At 36.6% G+C, this 19,483-nt stretch overlaps 1 protein-coding gene and 1 long non-coding RNA gene across 2 annotated transcripts in view; one reads left to right on the top strand and one right to left on the bottom strand.

Annotated features, from left to right (window-relative positions):
• HIF1A (hypoxia inducible factor 1 subunit alpha) overlaps positions 1 to 16,063 on the top strand; it is a 48,440-nt gene extending 32,377 nt beyond the window's left edge. Inside the window, exons 7-15 of the mRNA XM_055435408.2 lie at positions 3,469 to 3,575; positions 4,618 to 4,765; positions 7,603 to 7,823; positions 8,402 to 8,688; positions 10,067 to 10,189; positions 10,324 to 10,748; positions 13,468 to 13,576; positions 14,137 to 14,263; positions 14,740 to 16,063. Of these exons, the coding sequence (XP_055291383.1) occupies positions 3,469 to 3,575; positions 4,618 to 4,765; positions 7,603 to 7,823; positions 8,402 to 8,688; positions 10,067 to 10,189; positions 10,324 to 10,748; positions 13,468 to 13,576; positions 14,137 to 14,263; positions 14,740 to 14,891 (1,699 nt within the window). The 3' untranslated portion in view covers positions 14,892 to 16,063. The remainder of the gene's footprint in view (positions 1 to 3,468; positions 3,576 to 4,617; positions 4,766 to 7,602; positions 7,824 to 8,401; positions 8,689 to 10,066; positions 10,190 to 10,323; positions 10,749 to 13,467; positions 13,577 to 14,136; positions 14,264 to 14,739) is intronic.
• LOC148776419 (uncharacterized) overlaps positions 1 to 19,149 on the bottom strand; it is a 166,986-nt gene extending 147,837 nt beyond the window's left edge. Inside the window, exon 1 of the long non-coding RNA XR_016038175.1 lies at positions 18,620 to 19,149. This is a non-coding gene — a long non-coding RNA (uncharacterized LOC148776419). The remainder of the gene's footprint in view (positions 1 to 18,619) is intronic.
• Between the last annotated feature and the right edge of the window lie 334 nt (positions 19,150 to 19,483).

Genomic DNA, 19,483 nt, shown 5'->3' with positions numbered 1-19,483 from the left:
GAACTTCTCACAGCTATACCTATTAAGAACCAACGTGGAAAATATTTTGCTCAGTATTGAGGAATTCTAACATATCAGACTTCTTAGATAAAAAATATCCCACAAATGACTATTATTTCAGTTCAGTTCAGTCGCTCAGTCGTGTCCGACTCTCCGCGACCCCATGAATCGCAGCACGCCAGGCCTCCCTGTCCATCACCAACTCCCGGAGTTCACTCAAACTCATGTCCACAGAGTCGGTGATGCCATCCAGCCATCTCATTCTCCGTCGTCCCCTTCTCCTCCCGCCCCAACCCTTCCCAGCATCAGAGTCTTTTCCAGTGAGTCAACTCGTCTCATGAGGTGGCCAAAGTATTGCAGTTTCAGCTTTAGCATCAGTCCTTCCAATGAACACCCAGGATCGATCTCCCTTAGAATGGACTGGTTGGATCTCCTTGCGGTACAAGGGACTCTCAAGAGTCTTCTCCAACACCACAGTTCAAAAGCATCAATTCTTCGGCGATCAGCTTTCTTCACAGTCCAACTCTCACATCCATACATGACCACGGGAAAAACCATAGCCTTGACTAGACGGACCTTTGTTGGCAAAGTAATGTCTCTGCTTTTTAATATATTATCAAGGTTGATCATAACTTTCCTTCCAAGGAGTAAGCGTCTTTTAATTTCATGGCTGCAATCAGCATCTGCAGTGATTTTGGAGCCCAAAAAATAAAGTCTGACACTGTTTCCACTGTTTTTCCATCTATTTCCCATGACGTGATGGGACCAGATGCTGTGATCTTTGTTTTCTGAATGTTGAGTTTCAAGCCAACCTTTTCACTCTCCTCTTTTACTTTCATCAAGAGGCTTTTGAGTTCCTCTTCACTTTATTGTACTAATTCCACTTGTAATCATTCAAACATGAGTAGCTACAATGTTTGTGGCACAGTAACATACTGAACTGAACTGAACGTACTGAGGTAGAAATGAAGTTTAATATTAAATAGTTCCTGCCCCATGATACTTAGAACAAATGAATTGTGTACTGCATAGTTGTTTTAGATTACAGGTTTATAGTCCATTAAAAACACTTTTTGGTTAAATTTTCTTGATTACTCCTTCCCCTTTTGGTACAAAAAGCTAATGTCAAATTAACTTTACCTTTCTCCCTCAAATATGAATAAAATTGACCTTCTAGGAAACCATGTTGTTATATTTTGACATGCTTTGTCCCTTTGTGGTAGAGGTACCTCAACTCAGATTGAGAGGCAATGATGGACATCTGATTAAATCAAAGCTCCTTAACATGATATACAAAAGCTCTCATTAATCTAATTCTCCTGCCTACTTCTCCAGCCTCACCTCCCCACTAGCTTGCCTGTACAATGTCAAGCATTTTCTCATCTCTGTCTTTGCTTTTAGTGTACTTTCTTCCCCAAATAATTTACTCTCTTTGACTCTCTTCTATACTCAACTCATAAGTCTCCTGTAAGAAGCTGTCCCTCATCCCCATGATTCCTTATCATGGATAGGGGTGGTTCCTCTGATTCCTGCAGTATTACTGTCACTGCGTGCCGCATAATTTCTTAAGTAGTATGGTTAAGTGTATCAGAAGTTGAGTTTTTGCCTTTGCATTTTCACATCTAGAACAATGCCAGGCACATAAAAGAATATAAAGGTTTAAATAATGAAAACAATTTAATTCCATGAAAAAAATTTAAAATATAAGACTAATTAAAATTATATTGGTGGCTCAGATGGTAAAGCATCTGCCTGCAATGTGGGAGACCTGGGTTCAATCCCTGGGTCAGGAAGATCCCCTGGAGAAGGAAATGGCAACCCACTCCAGTACTCTTTCCTGGAAAATCCCACGGACAGAGGAAGCTGGTAGGCTACAGTCCATGGGATCGCAAAGAGTCAGACACAACTGAGCTACTTCACTTTTAAAACATAATTAGGACTGTTGTGATTTTTTTTTTAACGTTTCCTTGTAATGCTGCCACCTAGTGTTGATGTGCTTAGAGATAGCCCTTAGTAAACAATTTTGGATTTTGGCTTAGTTTGGTTTCAGTTCAGTTCAGTCACTCAGTCGTGTCCAACTCCTTGTGACCCCATGGACTGCAGCACACCAGGCCTCCCTGTCCATCGCCAACTTCTGGAGTTTACTCAAACTCATGTCCATTGAGTCAGTGATGCCATCCAGCTATCTCATCCTCTGTCATCCCCTTCTCCTGCCTTCAAGCTTTCCCTGCATCAGGGTCTTTTCAAATGAGTCAGTTCTTCACATCAGGTGGCCAAAGTATTGGAGTTTCAGCTTCAGCATCAGTCCTTCCGATGAATATTCAGGACTGGTCTCCTTTAGGATGGACTGGTTGGATCTCCTTGCAGTCCAAGGTTGAGTTTTGGGTTTTTTTTTTTTTTTTACAAATCAGCTATTTATCTATTTATTTATTTTGGAATAAACTATGGCAGATCTTTCCTTAAGGTGTGACAACAAACAGTATTACTTTTATACATTTATTAGGCTAAAGATACCTCCCCTGTGTGTTTTCTAGAGTTAGTTGGTTTTTTTATAGTTTTGTATGCAGTATATTACATAACTTTTGCTTGAACCTCAGTTAGAAAGCCCTTTGAATTCTAAAGTCTGAGAAATCAAAGAACTTAACTCATCTTTTGCTACCAGAAGAGGAGAGAGTATCTCTGTTAGCATGATACTATTTCTCATGAAATGGGTTCCATTTCAGACTGTGGTTAGAGAGATGCATAAAATATAGTCTGTGTCCTAACTGAACTGCTAAGGAGCAGAATGGGTAACTGAATTACTTTCTAGTTCATTTTCAGTTTGATATCACTGTTTCATCTAAAATGAATTTCTATAATTTTTTGTAATTTCAAAAACTAAGTACAAGAGCATCTTCCAAAACCAACATAATAAGAATTTATTTAGTTCCCATATTAAAGTTTTATCATAGATATTGATTCCCCAAAGTGTGAAGCCTTGCCTAGGAGAACTGTCGCATAAAGAATCTGATTTTATACATACACACACAAAAATAATCTGGTTTTATGGTAAAAATAATGTTATGGGTTTACTCTATATTTTAAATTAAATATCATTAACTGCCTTTGAAGCTTATATTATTTAATTTAGCAGCCCTTCATAACTATTTATTATATTAACTGTCTTATTACCAAAAGTATGTACAATAAAATATGATAAAAGTAGGTAACAAGTTTGGGTGAAGGAGATATAAGGGTTAAGCAGCAGGGTGAACCCTTGGAGCTTAAAGGAATGCATGGTGCTGCATTTAGTATCTGTAGAGTTACTAAAGGTGAGGTATCAAGTTTATTTAAACAAAGAAGAATGCTCTTTATTTTTGAAAATTCAGGTGTCCGTAAGATTTATGCATATCAGATACTCTGATGAAGCAAAATTTTATTCGTTAGTTTATGTCACTTTTATTCTTACTTGTATTTTTTACTTAACAGAATTACAGAATTGATGGGATATGAGCCAGAAGAACTTTTGGGCCGCTCAATTTATGAATATTATCATGCCTTGGACTCTGACCATCTGACCAAAACTCATCATGATAGTAAGTATAGACATTCTAATTATTTAACTGTTGCAATTTCTACTGTTTGGTTGTATATCTGACTTTTTGGTTAAAATTAACCAAATCTTCCTAGACCAAACATTTGAATAAACCTCTTAAGTGATCTGGATCATTAAATCTTTGTTTCATATTTGTTATAACTAATACCAGTTAAAGCAGAATCATTTGATAATGTATAAAACTACCCTGGCATTTTACAAAGACAAAAAAAAATAGAATATTATAGCATCATTTTCAGAACTCATGCCTAAGAATTCAGAACAGTTAACACAAAGAAGGCACTCAGAAAGTCTCTGTTCAACAGATTAATGAATGTGAATATAATCAACATCATGCACAGTTAGTAGAAATAAGTACCCTTGACCTAAGATGTAATTCTCACTTGCCTGTTTAATCTGTCCCTAAATATGACTTCCCAACGTGATTAGGGATGACTGAATGTCACTGAGTTAGCATCATTAGCCTTGAACTATAGAATGGGCCTAAGTCTGCAGTGAGGGTCTCAATACTCATGATAATATCATCATGTTTATCTAGTAATTTCTTCCAAATCAATAAGTAAGATTGCCTACATTGCCAGAAGACTTTAGCATGATACCAATTGAAATTCAAATATGCTAGCACAACTATTTGAAGCATCTTTGCTTCTCTGGAAACTATAGCAGGAATTTAAGGAACTGGTAGCAGTGCCACTTTCTTGAATGTTCTCAGTAGAATTAGAGTTATTCATTCTTTAATATTTCTGATATGTTCAACATGTAAGTTGTTAAAGGAGTTTTAGTCACTGCTGTCCCTCATTCCTGGCTTTCATCTTATTTAAAGTGAAGGTTGGCAAGAAAGTTTATTTGGGGGATTAGAAGAATGGAATAGGTACTTTTTCAGCTATCCTGGGGTGTTTTCACTGTTTCTTAATTTAAACAGTTACAACTGTTTAAATTTATTCATTTATTGCATTTATTCATTCAATTGAAAATTGGAAGTTATCTTCTCTACATGACACTTTTTTCCTTTTCACTCCTAGTGTTTACTAAAGGACAAGTCACAACAGGACAGTACAGAATGCTTGCCAAAAGAGGTGGATATGTCTGGATTGAAACTCAAGCAACTGTCATATATAACACTAAGAACTCTCAGCCCCAGTGCATTGTATGTGTAAATTATGTTGTGAGGTAAGCTTGGAAAATAAATATTAGGGGGCAGCAAGTATTAAGTCTTTGAATACTCTTTTCTTTTATAGAAAAGATTATAAATGATAACTGGATTTTATTTTCACATCTCTACCCAATTATGGTTTTCAGTATTTCGACCTGAGTTTCTAGGCCAGCTATCTGTCACTGATTCCACTAATTACCATCAGTAGCTAGTTATCCCCATCCTGTTTACTCCCATTTGAAAAAAGACCACATCTCTGATGGATTAGTTTGTTCTAGTCATACAGCTATCATCATAAACTATCTCAAGGCAACTATATTATTTTTATGAAAGGAATTCTGGCCCTGGAATAGTTAGGTTTGTGTCATAGCTTTTGTCCCTCATTAGCTCCATGACTTGGGGAAATCTCATTTCTCTGAATTTCGTCCATTTAGGAGAGATGATAAAACTTAACTCAAAAGGTTAAAATGAGGATTAAGTGAAATTATTTGTGAGATTACTGTAAAAGGCTGTATGATCGGACACATGACTCTTGGGTATTCAGGAACTCTCTCTTAGTGGACTGGCTTGTGAATATTATGGCTGTCAAATTTCAGCTTGTTGACCTCTGTGACACAAACCTCCTCCATTTTAGCAATTATCACTTTGTATTTTAATTGTTTGCACACCTACTTTCACATTGGGTTTGGAAAAGGTCAGTCTTCATTCCAATCCCAAAGAAAGGGAATGCAAAAGAATGCTCAAACTACCGCACAGTTGCACTCATCTCACACGCTAGTAAAGTCATGCTCCAAATTCTCCAAGCCAGTCTTCAGCAATATGTGAACCGTGAACTTCCAGATGTTCAAGCAGGTTTTAGAAAAGGCAGAGGCACCAGAGATCAAATTGCCAACATCCACTGGATCATGGAGAAAGCAAGAGAGTTCCAGAAAAACATCTATTTCTGCTTCATTGACTATGCCAAAGCCTTTGACTGTGTGGATCACAGTAAACTGTGGAACATTCTGAAAGACATGGGAATACCAGATCACCTGACCTGCCTCTTGAGAAACCTGTATGCAGGTCAGGAAGCAACAGTTAGAACTGGACATGGAACAACAGACTAGTTCCAAATAGGAAAAGGAGTACGTCAAGGTTGTATATTGTCACCCTGCTTATTTAACCTCTGTGCAGAGTACATCATGAGGAATGCTGGGCTGGAAGAAGCACCAGCTGGAATCAAGATTGCTGGGAGAAATATCAATAACCTCAGATATGCAGATGACACCACCCTTATGGCAGAAAGTGAAGAGGAACTCAAAAGCCTCTTGATGAAAGTGAAAGAGGAGAGTGAAAAGGTTGGCTTGAAGCTCAACATTCAGAAAACAAAGATCATGGCATCTGGTCCCATCACTTCATGGGAAATAGATGGAAAAACAGTGGAAACAGTGTCAGACTATTTTTTTGGGCTCCAAAATCACTGCAGATGCTGACTGCAGCCATGAAATTAAAAGACGCTTACTCCTTGGAAGGAAAGTTATGACCAACCTAGATAGCATATTAAAAAGCAGAGACATTACTTTGCCAACCAAGGTCCGTCTAGTCAAGGCTATGGTTTTTCCCATGGTCATGTATGGATGTGAGAGTTGGACTGTGAAGAAAGCTGATCGCCGAATAATTGATGCTTTTGAACTGTGGTGCTGAAGAAAACTCTTGAGAGTCCCTTGGACTGCTAGGAGATCCAACCAGTCCATTCTGAAGGAGATCAATCCTGGGTGTTCATTGGAAAGACTGATGGTAAAGCTGAAACTGCAATACTTTGGCCACCTCATGCGACGAGTTGACTCACTGGAAAAGAGTGATGCTAGGAGGGATTGGGGGCGGGAGGAGACGGGGACGACAGAGAATGAGATGGCTGGATGGCATCACCGACTAGATGGACATGAGTTTGGGTGAACTCCGGGAGTTGGTTTTGGACAGGGAGGCCTGGCGTGCTGTGATTCATGGGGTCGCAAAGAGTCAGACACGACTGAGCGACTGAACTGAACTGAAGGCAAGGGTTAGATATTTTGAACTTTGAATCCTCAGTTCATTTAGTAAACACTTAAAGTTTGTTGATTAAAGCAGCGGTGGCTCAGTGGTAAAGAATCCGCTTGCAAATGCAGGAGACCCTGGTTTGATCCCTGAGTCAGGAACATCCCCTGGAAAAGGAAATGGCAGTCCACCCCAGGATTCTTTTCTGGGAAGTCCCATGGACAGAGGAGGCTGGTGGACCACAGTCATTGGGTTGCAAAAGGGTCAGACATGACTTAGTAACTAAACAACAACAAAATTAAGCGAAACATGAAGATGAAGCTGTTGTTCATCATCCGTCTTCAACTCTATCCTGTAGGTGGTATCACAGATCATTTTCTTACCACCAAGGAAAAAGCAGTGCCCCTCTGAGAAGGACCTTCGTCATTTATCTTTATATTTTAATATTCTAGGACCATCCTTAGATCATGCTTCATATATTAGTGCCCAAGAGTTCTGTGTTAATTTCATTCCATGTGGGCACAAAAGATCTGTTTATTGTCCTACATGTACTTGACTATTACATTTCTTTGTCACCATCAGTCTTCTCAAAGGGATAGCTGAAGTTTCTTAATTGAAATTAATCAAATATTTGAATTATCCTGTATTGTGAATTTTAATAGGTCTTTATTTCATATTGGGATTTTAAACCCTGAACATGACCAGGTAGGCATGAGAGATGTTTTAAGTCATCATTCCATAAAGCAGAATTTTGAATTTTTTTGAGACATTTCAGAGTCCTTCTACTCCAACATTGTGTCAGGTGCTCATTTAAGAATTACTAATCTCTCTTTTTTGACAGTGGTATTATTCAGCACGACTTGATTTTCTCCCTTCAACAAACAGAATGTGTCCTCAAACCAGTTGAATCTTCAGACATGAAAATGACTCAGCTATTCACCAAAGTTGAATCAGAAGACACAAGCAGTCTCTTTGATAAACTTAAGAAGGAGCCTGATGCTTTAACTTTGCTGGCCCCAGCTGCTGGAGACACAATCATATCTTTAGATTTTGGCAGCAATGGTGGGTCTTTTGTTATTTTGTTAATTGCCTAAACGTTAACAGTTTTTGTTAATAATCATTTGGACATTGTGGCCTTTGGCCATGTAATTTCTTAGCATTCCTGCTTTTGTCATATTGTTGGAAATTGTGCTTCATAGTGTTTTTAGGGTATTTCTTCTTCCCACTTTTAACTGTTCTCAGCTACTCTGCTATTTCTGTATCCTGCTGTCATATTTTCTTCACATGTTAGCAGTTATATTGCAGTAGCCATAAGCTGAGCTAAAGAATAAATAAGGAGTCATACCATAATACCGGATATTGAAAAAGAAAACTAATTTCAAACTAGGTTAAACTTTAATGGAGAAGGTTGGAATGCAGGGGGTTTTATGCTATATAGATTACAGAAGTTGTCAATAGTGGATTGGTAAGATAACTCAGACTTACAGTTATACCACATTATCTGCAGACTTTTAGATTAAGTAAAATTTGGTAACATTTTTGTTACTTAAGTCAACTAGACAAACCTTTTGTAAGAGGGGACATAAATTTCTGTATATGTTAAAATCTAGGTGATCTTTAAATTGACTTTTCCCCTACAGACACAGAGACTGATGACCAACAACTTGAGGAGGTTCCATTGTATAATGATGTAATGCTCCCCTCATCTAATGAGAAATTGCAGAATATAAATTTGGCAATGTCTCCATTACCTGCCTCTGAAACTCCAAAGCCACTTAGAAGTAGTGCCGACCCTGCACTCAACCAAGAAGTTGCGTTAAAGTTAGAACCAAATCCAGAGTCACTGGAACTTTCTTTTACCATGCCCCAGATTCAAGATCAGCCAGCTAGTCCTTCTGATGGAAGCACCAGACAAAGTTCACCTGAGGTAGGTGTCATAATATAATTAGAAAAGGATAACTTTATAGATTTTAATGTTTGGGGATGTATTTGTAAATTTGAACCACATGTCATAGTTTTGTTTGTGTGACTTTTAAAAATTACTGGAAAAGCTATGCCTAACTTAGACCTCAGTCCCATTGTTTCAGGCGCAAAAACAGTCAGGAATGTGGGAAGGAGATGCCTTAACATAAGGCAAAAGGTGAAACATATATTGCTTCTCTATTTAATATCAGCAGGACAATAAAAGTCTTGAATTTAGACATCCACAGAGGACAATACTGTGTGCTTATGATTGCTCCAAGCCCATTTATATTACCCTTTGAGTAGGAGAATTATCCAGTAGCAAAGGGTTTTGCCCAGTTTAGTACAATTTCCATCACTGTATTGATGTTCTATGTAAGTATTACATGAAAATACCAAGTCTTACCCAGAGTAAAAACTTTATATTAAATTTAAGTTCTGTCTTGATATTAGTTTTCTCATATACAGAATAAAAACAATCTTTAAAGGCTAGCTGGGCCAAGACTGAAGATATCAAATAGGGCTCTATATCCCAATCTAGACATACTTGATTTCAGAGCTTCTTATGTCTAAAAACATGCTCATGGACGGGGAAGCTCATATTTGAGTATTATGAGTTGATAAATGAGGCTCAAGTAGGCCTTAAAAAGTGATACATTATTTTACATTAAATATTTATTGATTCAAACTGGCAAGCTAAAAGTAGGAGATCTGACATGTCATAGCCTTCTAGAGAATATATCTATTCTCTGGGGGCTCAGTTTTGTCTAGCACAAAAATGTTTGAATCATTTTGTTTCTAATCCAACCAAAATTTAACAAAACTGTTAAGATGAGGAAGGCAAAAGTTTATGCTTAGAATATACAGCTATCATTTTTTGGTTAGAATTCTTGCTGAAAACTTAACTAGTACCACATTCATTAAGGTGAATACAAGTAAAAAACTTCAGTCTGCAGCCCTGTCCCTGCCCCACCCCCCAGAGTTGCTGTGCAGTTTTTAGGTAGATCACTATAGCAACGTGGCCTCAGTACACAGCTAGATTCCAGTTAGTGTATCATCTAGTTATTGGCCAGCTAGGTACCATTGGGAGTTGAACTATTAGGTGAGTTTTATTCCTTAGAATAAGCAGATAAACACATCTTTTAATTTTACAAATGATGTTATGTACAGTTAGAAATGAATATACTGACAAAATTTTAATTTCTCACTAGTTAGATAATTTGATAGAAGAGAAGAGTTCTGTTGTGTATTCTCTGAGATCAAGTTTGCAAATTCTAACAACTAGCAAAACATTTATGCAAGCTTCCTCAGAGAAAAGTAAAATAGATTGATTCTTTTTACAGCCTAACAGTCCCAGTGAATATTGTTTTGATGTGGATAGTGATATGGTCAATGAATTCAAGTTGGAATTGGTAGAGAAACTTTTTGCTGAAGATACAGAAGCAAAGAATCCATTTTCCACTCAGGTATATAAACTTGTTTATTATATATATTTTCTATTAAAATTTATTAATTTTTATTCTCAAGTGGCTGTGGGTTTAACTTGTTTTTGCTTCATAAGGTATGGCCATTGTAAAAACTCATGTATCTTGTTTTAAAGGACACTGATTTAGATTTGGAGATGTTAGCTCCTTATATCCCAATGGATGATGACTTCCAGTTACGTTCCTTCGATCAGTTGTCACCACTGGAAAACAGTTCTACAAGTCCTCAAAGTGCAAGCACAAATACAGTATTCCAGCCCACTCAAATGCAAGAACCTCCTATAGCCACCGCCACTACCACAGCCACCAATGATGAATTGAAAACAGTGACAAAAGATGGTATGGAAGACATTAAAATACTGATTGCATTTCCATCTCCTCCCCACGTACCTAAAGAACCTCCTTGTGCCACAACGTCACCATATAGTGATACTGGAAGTCGGACAGCCTCACCCAACAGAGCAGGAAATGGAGTCATAGAACAGACAGAAAAATCTCATCCAAGAAGCCCTAATGTGTTATCTGTCGCTTTGAGTCAAAGGTATTTATATGTAACATTAAACTTATAGTTTGGTCATTATTCTTAAGGAAATGTGTATGATGGTAAATTATTTTTAAACATAGAAAACTTTTTCATATTTATACTTTAAGAAACATAAAATTGACATACTAATTCTGAACTTAAAACAAGTACTCAAAAAACTGTTTCTAAATTAGCTTGTGTATTACTTCATAGTCACATCACTTATCTAAATGTAGGAGTAGGAGGGTCTTCTAATACCTCTAAAAATAAAATCCAGCCAGTAAGTTCTATAAATGTACAAAAACTGGCCCAGTTTCTTGTAATTGCTTAAATCAGACTAGTTAACTATCCTCTCGGAGCTCTTTTTAAGCTTACCTGAAGAAAAGCCATCCCAACTTAAGTGTATGTGTTAGTTGCCCAGTTGTGTTCAACTCTTTCTAACCCAATGGACTGGAGCCTGCTAGGCTCCTCTGGCCATGGAATTCTCCAGACAGGAATACTAGAGTGGATAGCTGTTTCCTTCTCCAGGGGACCTCCCAATCCAGGGACCAAACCCAGGTCTCCTGCATTGCAGGCAGATTCTTTACCATCTGAGCCACCAGGGAAGCCATTCCAACTTAAGGGTATTAATAATTCTCCATTCCAAACTGAACTTGATGGTCTTCAGTCCTCAGCATTCAATACAGATACTTAATAAGCATTTAAAAATTTTGTATGTATAGTTACAGCTATATTTATATACATATATATATAGTAGATAGATAACTATGTAGTTATATATAACCATATTTATAACTATTGCTTTTTGTTTTTCCTTTTTATTTATAGAACACTAGCTATATCACAGAATAAATAGGTTGGTTTTTGGGAGGGTGGTTTGTACTAGGCCTTGGTTGCAGCATGTGGGAACTAGAGATCAAACCCATAGAGCTGGAAATGGATATATTGATAAATACATCCATTGGGTGTGCAGAGTCTTAACTCTTAGACCACCAGGGGAGTCCCTAAGTATTAAAATAGGTTTTTAAGAGCTACAATAGGAATCTAAGCATTGCTTCTATGGAGTTAAGTTGAGCAAACATATGGACACCACCAAAATTTTAAGTTATAATTTTGGTGTATGATTTGCAATAGGATTTTATGTATTTTAAATTTGAGGCTATAGTCAGAGAAAACAAGTCAGTGGGGCGGTGTGTGGGGGACAGAAACGATTCCTTTTCCACAGCGCCTAGACTGAGATATTAATAGCAATAGGAAAAAGCACTGCCATAGCCAGAGCTTATGACTTTTTCTTCTGCCCTGCATCACTACTTTGACCTAGAATGCTAGTAGAGACCTTTTCCCGGAACTTGGAAAAGATCTTGCATCTTTAAATTAACAAAGAACTATTACTGTATCACCAACCAACTCTGGAGCTCCTCTGGGCAATGACAGTGTTACTAATATTTAACTCAGTACCTAACATGGAGTACTTGCTTTATAAATGGTTATTGGATGAAGAAAAGAATGAACTTAGCAACAGAAGTAACAATGATCTGTAATTTATAGTTACAGAGATGAGATTTTTCAGTTTTCTATATAAGTATGTACTTGTTAAAACCAAAGCCCAACAAACATCTAGTCAAATTAACAAATTTTTTTTTATATTAGTTCCAATAAAGTATGCACTAAACACTTTAAGAAATGAATTTACCTTTCAGAACTATATGGAGGCTTTTTCTTTACTACCTCTCTTGGTAATTTGAAAAAATCAAAGTGCTGTATTAAACCAGACAACTTGAAATTTTAAAGACTGAAAATAAACTATTAAAAGTACTACTACTAAGATGATATTTACATGATAGACTGAGTTATCCTTAATAAAGATAACATGTATATAAAAAATTAAAATATGCCTGTCTATATATTGAAGGTTTTATAGAATTTTTTAAAAATACAAAACAACACTGCATGTAGGAGAGCAGTTAGAGTAGTACCTCACTTACCCATACTCCATTCTCAACTAGATGAACAAAACAAGCATCTGTTATCATTATGTTGGGGTTTGGGGTAGGGAGCTGGTTCTTGAAAACACAAAACATATAACAAAATCGATGTACTTGACACATAAAACAGTTCTTTACTGTTTACTATTAATTTTAGATGCAGATAGTTCAAGTTTGATAACCAGATCAATACTGAGGGCAAAACAGCTTAGTGGGAAGATCACTGGGAAGGAGAGTGGGTATTAGGAGACCTACAGTGTACTTCCATATTTGCAGCTAATTAGAAACAGAGCAAGTTACCTAACAGGCTCAATTTTTTCATCTATAAAATATGTATTATATATGTGTATTATCTTGGGGGCTAGAGCAAAGCTAAAATGAACTAACGAAGATGCAATGTTTTATAAACAGTGAAAGCATTATTCAAATGTGAAACTGATCTTGTATTACAGTAGTCCCAAGAATATGTATGTATTAGGTGGAATGAAAGGCCAATATTTAACTCTTTAACATCAATTTAGTTCTGTTCACTTCTGTTTTATAAATAGGGTAATGAATAGGAAATTTTGTTTTAAAAACTAAGCTTTGACTTTTAGGGCAATAAACTTTAGTATAATCAGGAAAACTCTTATGTATAACATTATATCCCTTAATGTTGGAAAGTAGGCATTATATATTTTGTTTAAAAAGCAAATGGGATATTTTTTAAATAAATAAAACAACCATATTTTTTGTTAAAAAATTGTTTTCAGAACTACTGCTCCTGAAGAAGAACTAAATCCAAAGATACTAGCTTTGCAGAATGCCCAGAGAAAGCGAAAAATTGAACATGATGGTTCACTTTTTCAAGCAGTAGGAATTGTAAGTGTGACAGCATGTTTGCTTTTCTATTCTAGCTGATGTGCTATTTCTGAGTTAGATATATAGGTAACTCCTTATATCTTCCAAACACTAATGTTACATTCTCAGAAGTTACACATTGGTTTATTTCACTTTGTACATGTTCTTTCTTAAAAGTACAAACATTTAATGAATACAGTCTCAAAAAATTCCAAACACTAGAGACCTATTTAGAGTAAGTATAGTTCTCCCCTCAGTCCACACCCAGGATCACTGCTGAGTCTTTTTCTCTTCCCTTTTGGTTACTTTGGTTACTTTTTCTTACCCACAGAACATAGCCAGTGCTAGTATAACCCATACTGATATTTTCAGACCAAATTAACTGGAAAGCATTTTTACACAATTGTCATATGAGTGGCAAATGAATTCATCACAGCAGTATTAAGAAATAGAATTAATAACTGAGAGCAGTCTTTAAGAATCTTGCCTATGTTTTGTTAGCAAATTTATACTGATTTCAAAGTCCATGATTTAAAAAAAAATTCAACATAGTAAAACTGAAATAATTTTACTGTTTTCAGGGAACATTATTACAGCAACCAGATGATCGTGCAACTACAACATCACTTTCTTGGAAACGTGTAAAAGGATGCAAATCTAGTGAACAGAATGGAATGGAGCAAAAGACAATTATTTTAATACCCTCTGGTTAGTTTACACTTTCTGCCATTATACATCACAAAGAGAATTAAAGTATATGAAACTTTTATTTACGAGCTTTACTCCAAGTGAGAGTGATTTCCATTCCTTACCAGGATTAAAAAGTAAGGTTGCATTTTATTTGATCAGTAATAGTTTCCAGATGGAACTCTGAATTATCTTTGATCTGTCTCTGTGTGCTATCAATAATGAATAGAAGCTGAAACTTATACATTTTAATACCTTTTTCTAAATTGGTTTAAATCACTCCTCTGCACCTTCAAGGTTCGTTTAAACAGTTGTGACATAGCACCAGTAATGCTTGTTTGTACTTTCTTGATTACATAATTGTAGTTTTGCCTAACAGACTAAAAACCTTCTATAGCTAACTGGCCTTGTTTTTCCCAATACCTAATGTATAGTTGCTGTTTAATAATATTCATTGATTAAATGAATGAATACTTAGATATCTCTTTGTTTTTCAGATTTAGCATGTAGACTGCTGGGGCAATCAATGGATGAGAGCGGACTACCACAGCTGACCAGTTATGATTGTGAAGTTAATGCTCCTATACAAGGCAGCAGAAACCTACTGCAGGGTGAAGAATTACTCAGAGCTTTGGATCAAGTTAACTGAGCTTTTTCATAATCTCATTCCTTTTTTTGGACACTGGTGGCTCATTACCTAAAGCAGTCTATTTATATTTTCTATATCTAATTTTAGAAGCCTGGCTACAAATACTGCACAAACTTGGTTAGTTCAATTTTGATCCCCTTTCTACTTAATTTACATTAATGCTCTTTTTTAGTATGTTCTTTAACGCCAGATCACACACAGCACATTTTCACAGTTCTTCGGTATTTAAACCATTGCATTGCAGTAGCGTCATTTTTAAAATGCACCTTTTTATTTATTTATTTTGGGCTAGGGAGTTTGTCCCTTATCGGATTATTTTTAATAAGATGCCAATATAATTTTTTTAAGAAGGCTGTAACCTTTCATCATGATGAGTTTAAAAAATTTTTACTCAGTTTTTTCACATTTTACATAAACAATAATGATTTGCCAGCAGTACATGGTAGCCGCAATTGCACAATATATTTTCTTAAAAAAATACCAGCAGTTACTCATGCAATATATTCTGCATTTATAAAACTAGTTTTTAAGAAGAAATTTTTTTTGGCCTATGAAATTATTAAACCTGGATCATGACATTGTTAATCATATAATAATGATTCTTAAATGCTTGTATGATTTATTATTTAAATGGGTAAAGCCATTTACATGATATAGAAAGATATACATATATCTGGAAGGTATGTGGCATTTATTTGGATAAAATTCTCAATTCAGAGAAATGATTTGATGTTTCTGTAGTCACTTTGCCAGCTCAAAAGAAGACAATACCCTATATGTAGTTGTGGAAGTTTATGCTAATATTGTGTAATTGATATTAAACCTAAATGTTCTGCCCACCCTGTTGGTATAAAGGTATTTTGAGCAGATTGTGAACAAAAAAAAAAATTATGCTTTGTTAGCAGAATTGCCTAGTAATGTTAATTTGCTCAAAATTTGATGTTTGGTTTTATGCACTTTGTCGCTATTAACATCCTCTGTTTTCATATAGATTTCAATAATTGAGTAATTTTAGAAGCATTATTTTAGAGATACATAGTTGTCACAGTAAACATCTTGTTTTTCTATGTGCATTGTACAAATGTTTCATTCCTTTCGCTCTTTGTGGTTGGATCTTCTAACACTAACTGTATTGTTTTGTTACATCAAATAAACATCTTCTGTGGACCAGGCCCCCTTTGACCAGCTTTTATGTTGAAATAATATTTGTCTCAACACCTCCAACTCATGAAATTGTTTACCAATAGTTTAAGTATTTTATATTACATTATTCTTGCTATTTCTACATTTACCCTATTGCCATCACTTTAATTTACACTGTGTCCCTAACTGTAATGTTAAATAATAACAAGCCATAGAAAATATGCTTTTAGAAAACTGTCATTTATGAATTTATGAACATTTATTAAAGTAAAAAAAATTTTAATGTTTTAATATGAATGGGATGAATGAAACAAACCCTTAACATTATAATTACATAATTTTGTAAGGGTTAGAAGTTCCTCATAAGATTTCCAATTTATTTTCACTCACAGATGAAGTTATTTAGACCTTGAGTGATAAAGGATTTGTCCAAGCCTTAAAGGTAATAAATGGCAGACCAAAGATTTAAACTTAGGTCTTCTGACTCTTAATATGAAACTAGAAAAACCTTGCTTTGTTTCTGCCTTAATGATACTGTATGTTTTAAAATTTAATAGCTTTATTCATTTTCCTACATTTTAAAAATGGCGATTTTTTAAATTGTAATAGTACATTCTCATTTAAAATTTAAAAACTCAGACAGCACAAAAAGATATAACAAACAGTGAATGCTTGCTCCTAAAAGTAACAGCAGATTATTTTTATGGATAAATTAAATACATACAGAGCCTTAGGCCCAGTATACTGAGGTTACAGGAACATCCTGAATAAAATTAAGCCACAGACCTTAAGTGGCTGTTTTTAATCTTAGAATGAAGAAAATGTGATTACAATTATATGAAAGTTTGGGAACAAACATTTACTAAGGCTCAATCTAAGTTTTGTGAGGCATATGCATATTTCACTGCAAACTATGATCCAAAGTGCTTCTGATTTAATTACAGATAGTACTGGAGGTGGTATTTTAGAATAAAGTAGTTGCTTAATATTCCCGGTTGAAATAAGTTCTCATTTTGGTAGCAAACTAAGCTGAAATCTAGAAGTTTTATCATTTTCAAGTAATAGTAATGGTCAGATCTGTAATGACCAAGAGCAGGAAAATGACTTTTGGGAGCAGTAATTTAGATGAGAAAGCCACTTCAAAGGACAATGCAGCTGGAAGAAAACAAGTATCCACCCCTCTCATTCAGAAAACAAGCCCCCTGGAGTGCTTGAAGCTGTTTTAAATAGCAGAACCAGTCCTTCCTCCAGCAGCATGTCAGCCTCTTTGAGACCACCACAAATATCTTTATGTCTTCATCCAAGTATAGCTCTACCCCAGCAACCATAGACAGACCTGTAATGTCTCCCTTCCTTATGCATGGCTATAGTTTCCCCTTCTCTGATGCTGATGTGAATGAATGACCATAGTGTTATTTTCACATCTGAAGAGAGTATGGCAAAGGAGTTTGGTGTATTTTGTTCATTTGCTCTAAGTTTCATTGTTCACTTTGGAACTGAAAGAGTTCCACAGAGATTCTACCACTGCTGCGTACTAGTTTTAGATTAAAAGTTAAAATAAACCTAATGTCTGTTGGTACTCTGTGCTAAGCTTTTTGCGTGTTATCTCACAATCTTCCAAAAAACCCTATGAATTAGGACCTGTATCTCATTTTGTAGATGACAAAAGTCTTGGAGAGGTAGCCTAAGATTCAGAGCCTCTGAGCTGGTGGGGTGCTAGCCAGTCCAGTAAAACCCTACCCCTTTCCCCATTAACTGTTTAAATGGCAAGTATCAATAGAAAGCAATAGGGATGTAGGGAACTGAGGGCGGTAATGCAATCCCAGAGGACATGAGGGGATGTTCTGTGAGAGGAATGACAAGACAAATGGAAATGAATAAAAGTGTTCTGGTGCTATTTAGTGAATTTTGAGTTTGAGCTAGAGATTCAGGTGTCTGCTTATGGCGACATTAACTCGCAGGTAAATGAGGTGGTTTATGAAAAGCCCAGTGATAAACTATAAAAGGCCACATGAATATATGGTATGATTTTGGCAGCGCTATTTGATTTAAAGGCATGCTAGACATTCATTTTCTTTTAAGCTTCTGTTAATCTCACAACTACCATTTCTAAATTTCGATTTCTCCTTACAACCTTTAAAATACAAAAAAAAAAAAAAAAACAAGATGAACTTAAAGTTACAGGGTTTGCTGAAACCTAAGCATTCTAAAAGTTCAAATTTATAATGTAGCAACGTCAAAAACAAGTTGCAACGAATACAAAAAAATTTAACAACGGAGTTTGATTAAAACCTTTGCAAACATGTTGTTAGCTAAAACCAACAAAAATGTAAAGAAAAAAATGTTACTCGGGTGTTTTTTTAAGTCTGTTACTAACCACTTCGCTCGTATTTCACCCCTTTAAATAGCGCTGAACCTGTTGTCCCAGATCACTTTACAGAGAATTAGTTCAATCTGTAGGATCTGAAATAAAATAGTCTCCTTGTAAGACAAAAGCTACACTTTACCACTACCTCCTATGAACGCCTTCTGGAGCTTTGTTGTGTTCACACCTTTCCGAGGTTTGGACATAATTTTTTTCTTACCTGTAGTGGACGGTTTTATCCAAGACGCTGCTCAGACACCCGATCTCCTTGTATTATTTAATTTCTTTTATTCCCTTTTCTTGGCTCCATTCCCGGACGGAGAGGAAAGACAGGTGCCTGAGAGCGGCAGTGATCAGACCCTCAGCGGGGAAAATAACTAGGATGCGGAAGGGACCGGCTACCCTTTCTGTTTCTAGCGCCCTAGTGCCTACATGATAAGGATGTGAAACGTGAACCGCCCAAAGAAACTTCTCCAAACCCCGCCCGCCGCCCTGCAGGCCACGCCCCAGTACGTGCTGGGGCGCAGCACCGCAGCTCTGGCCCCTCCCCGGGGCTGGGGGCCGGCGCGAGGCAGCAGGAGCAGCGCGTGGAGCCGCTGCCCCAGGCTGCCGCCTACGTGTGGGAGAGCATGTGGAGGCGCTGCCCAGCCCGGCCTTTGGAAGCACGCGCGCGGGCGGGTGATCGCGAGCAGCCGCTTGACGCGAGGGCTCCGTGCTGCTTCTTGTCTTCCGAGACTCGTCGGGTTTTGCTGCCCGCCTTTCCTCAAACTTGGTCGCTTTGGAAGTTGGGGTTGCGGAAGGAGAGGGGCAGGTGGTGGCGGAGAGATCTGAAGGACGGAGATAGGCATTGTTGCTGTAGTTTGAACTGTTTTCTGAACACCTAAGCAGATGCTTTGGAGTGTGATCCTCTGCTCTGTAGAACAGAGAAATACCGAGGGGTTGCCTAAAAGATTGAATAGCTATGTAAGATTTTTTAAAAAATTACTCCCCATCTACTAATAACTTGTCAAAAATAGAGGAGTTGTGTGTTTATTTCAAGATTTTAGCCTTAAGGCACTCAGAGATTGCGTTTTAAATTAAGCAT

Source organism: Moschus berezovskii, chromosome 9, assembly GCF_049115385.1.
Source record: "Moschus berezovskii isolate FMDL1 chromosome 9, NW_MosBer_1.0, whole genome shotgun sequence".
NCBI lineage: Eukaryota > Metazoa > Chordata > Mammalia > Artiodactyla > Moschidae > Moschus > Moschus berezovskii.
The sequence above is the reverse complement of the archived record's forward strand: the minus strand, read 5'-3'. Positions and strand labels throughout refer to the sequence as shown.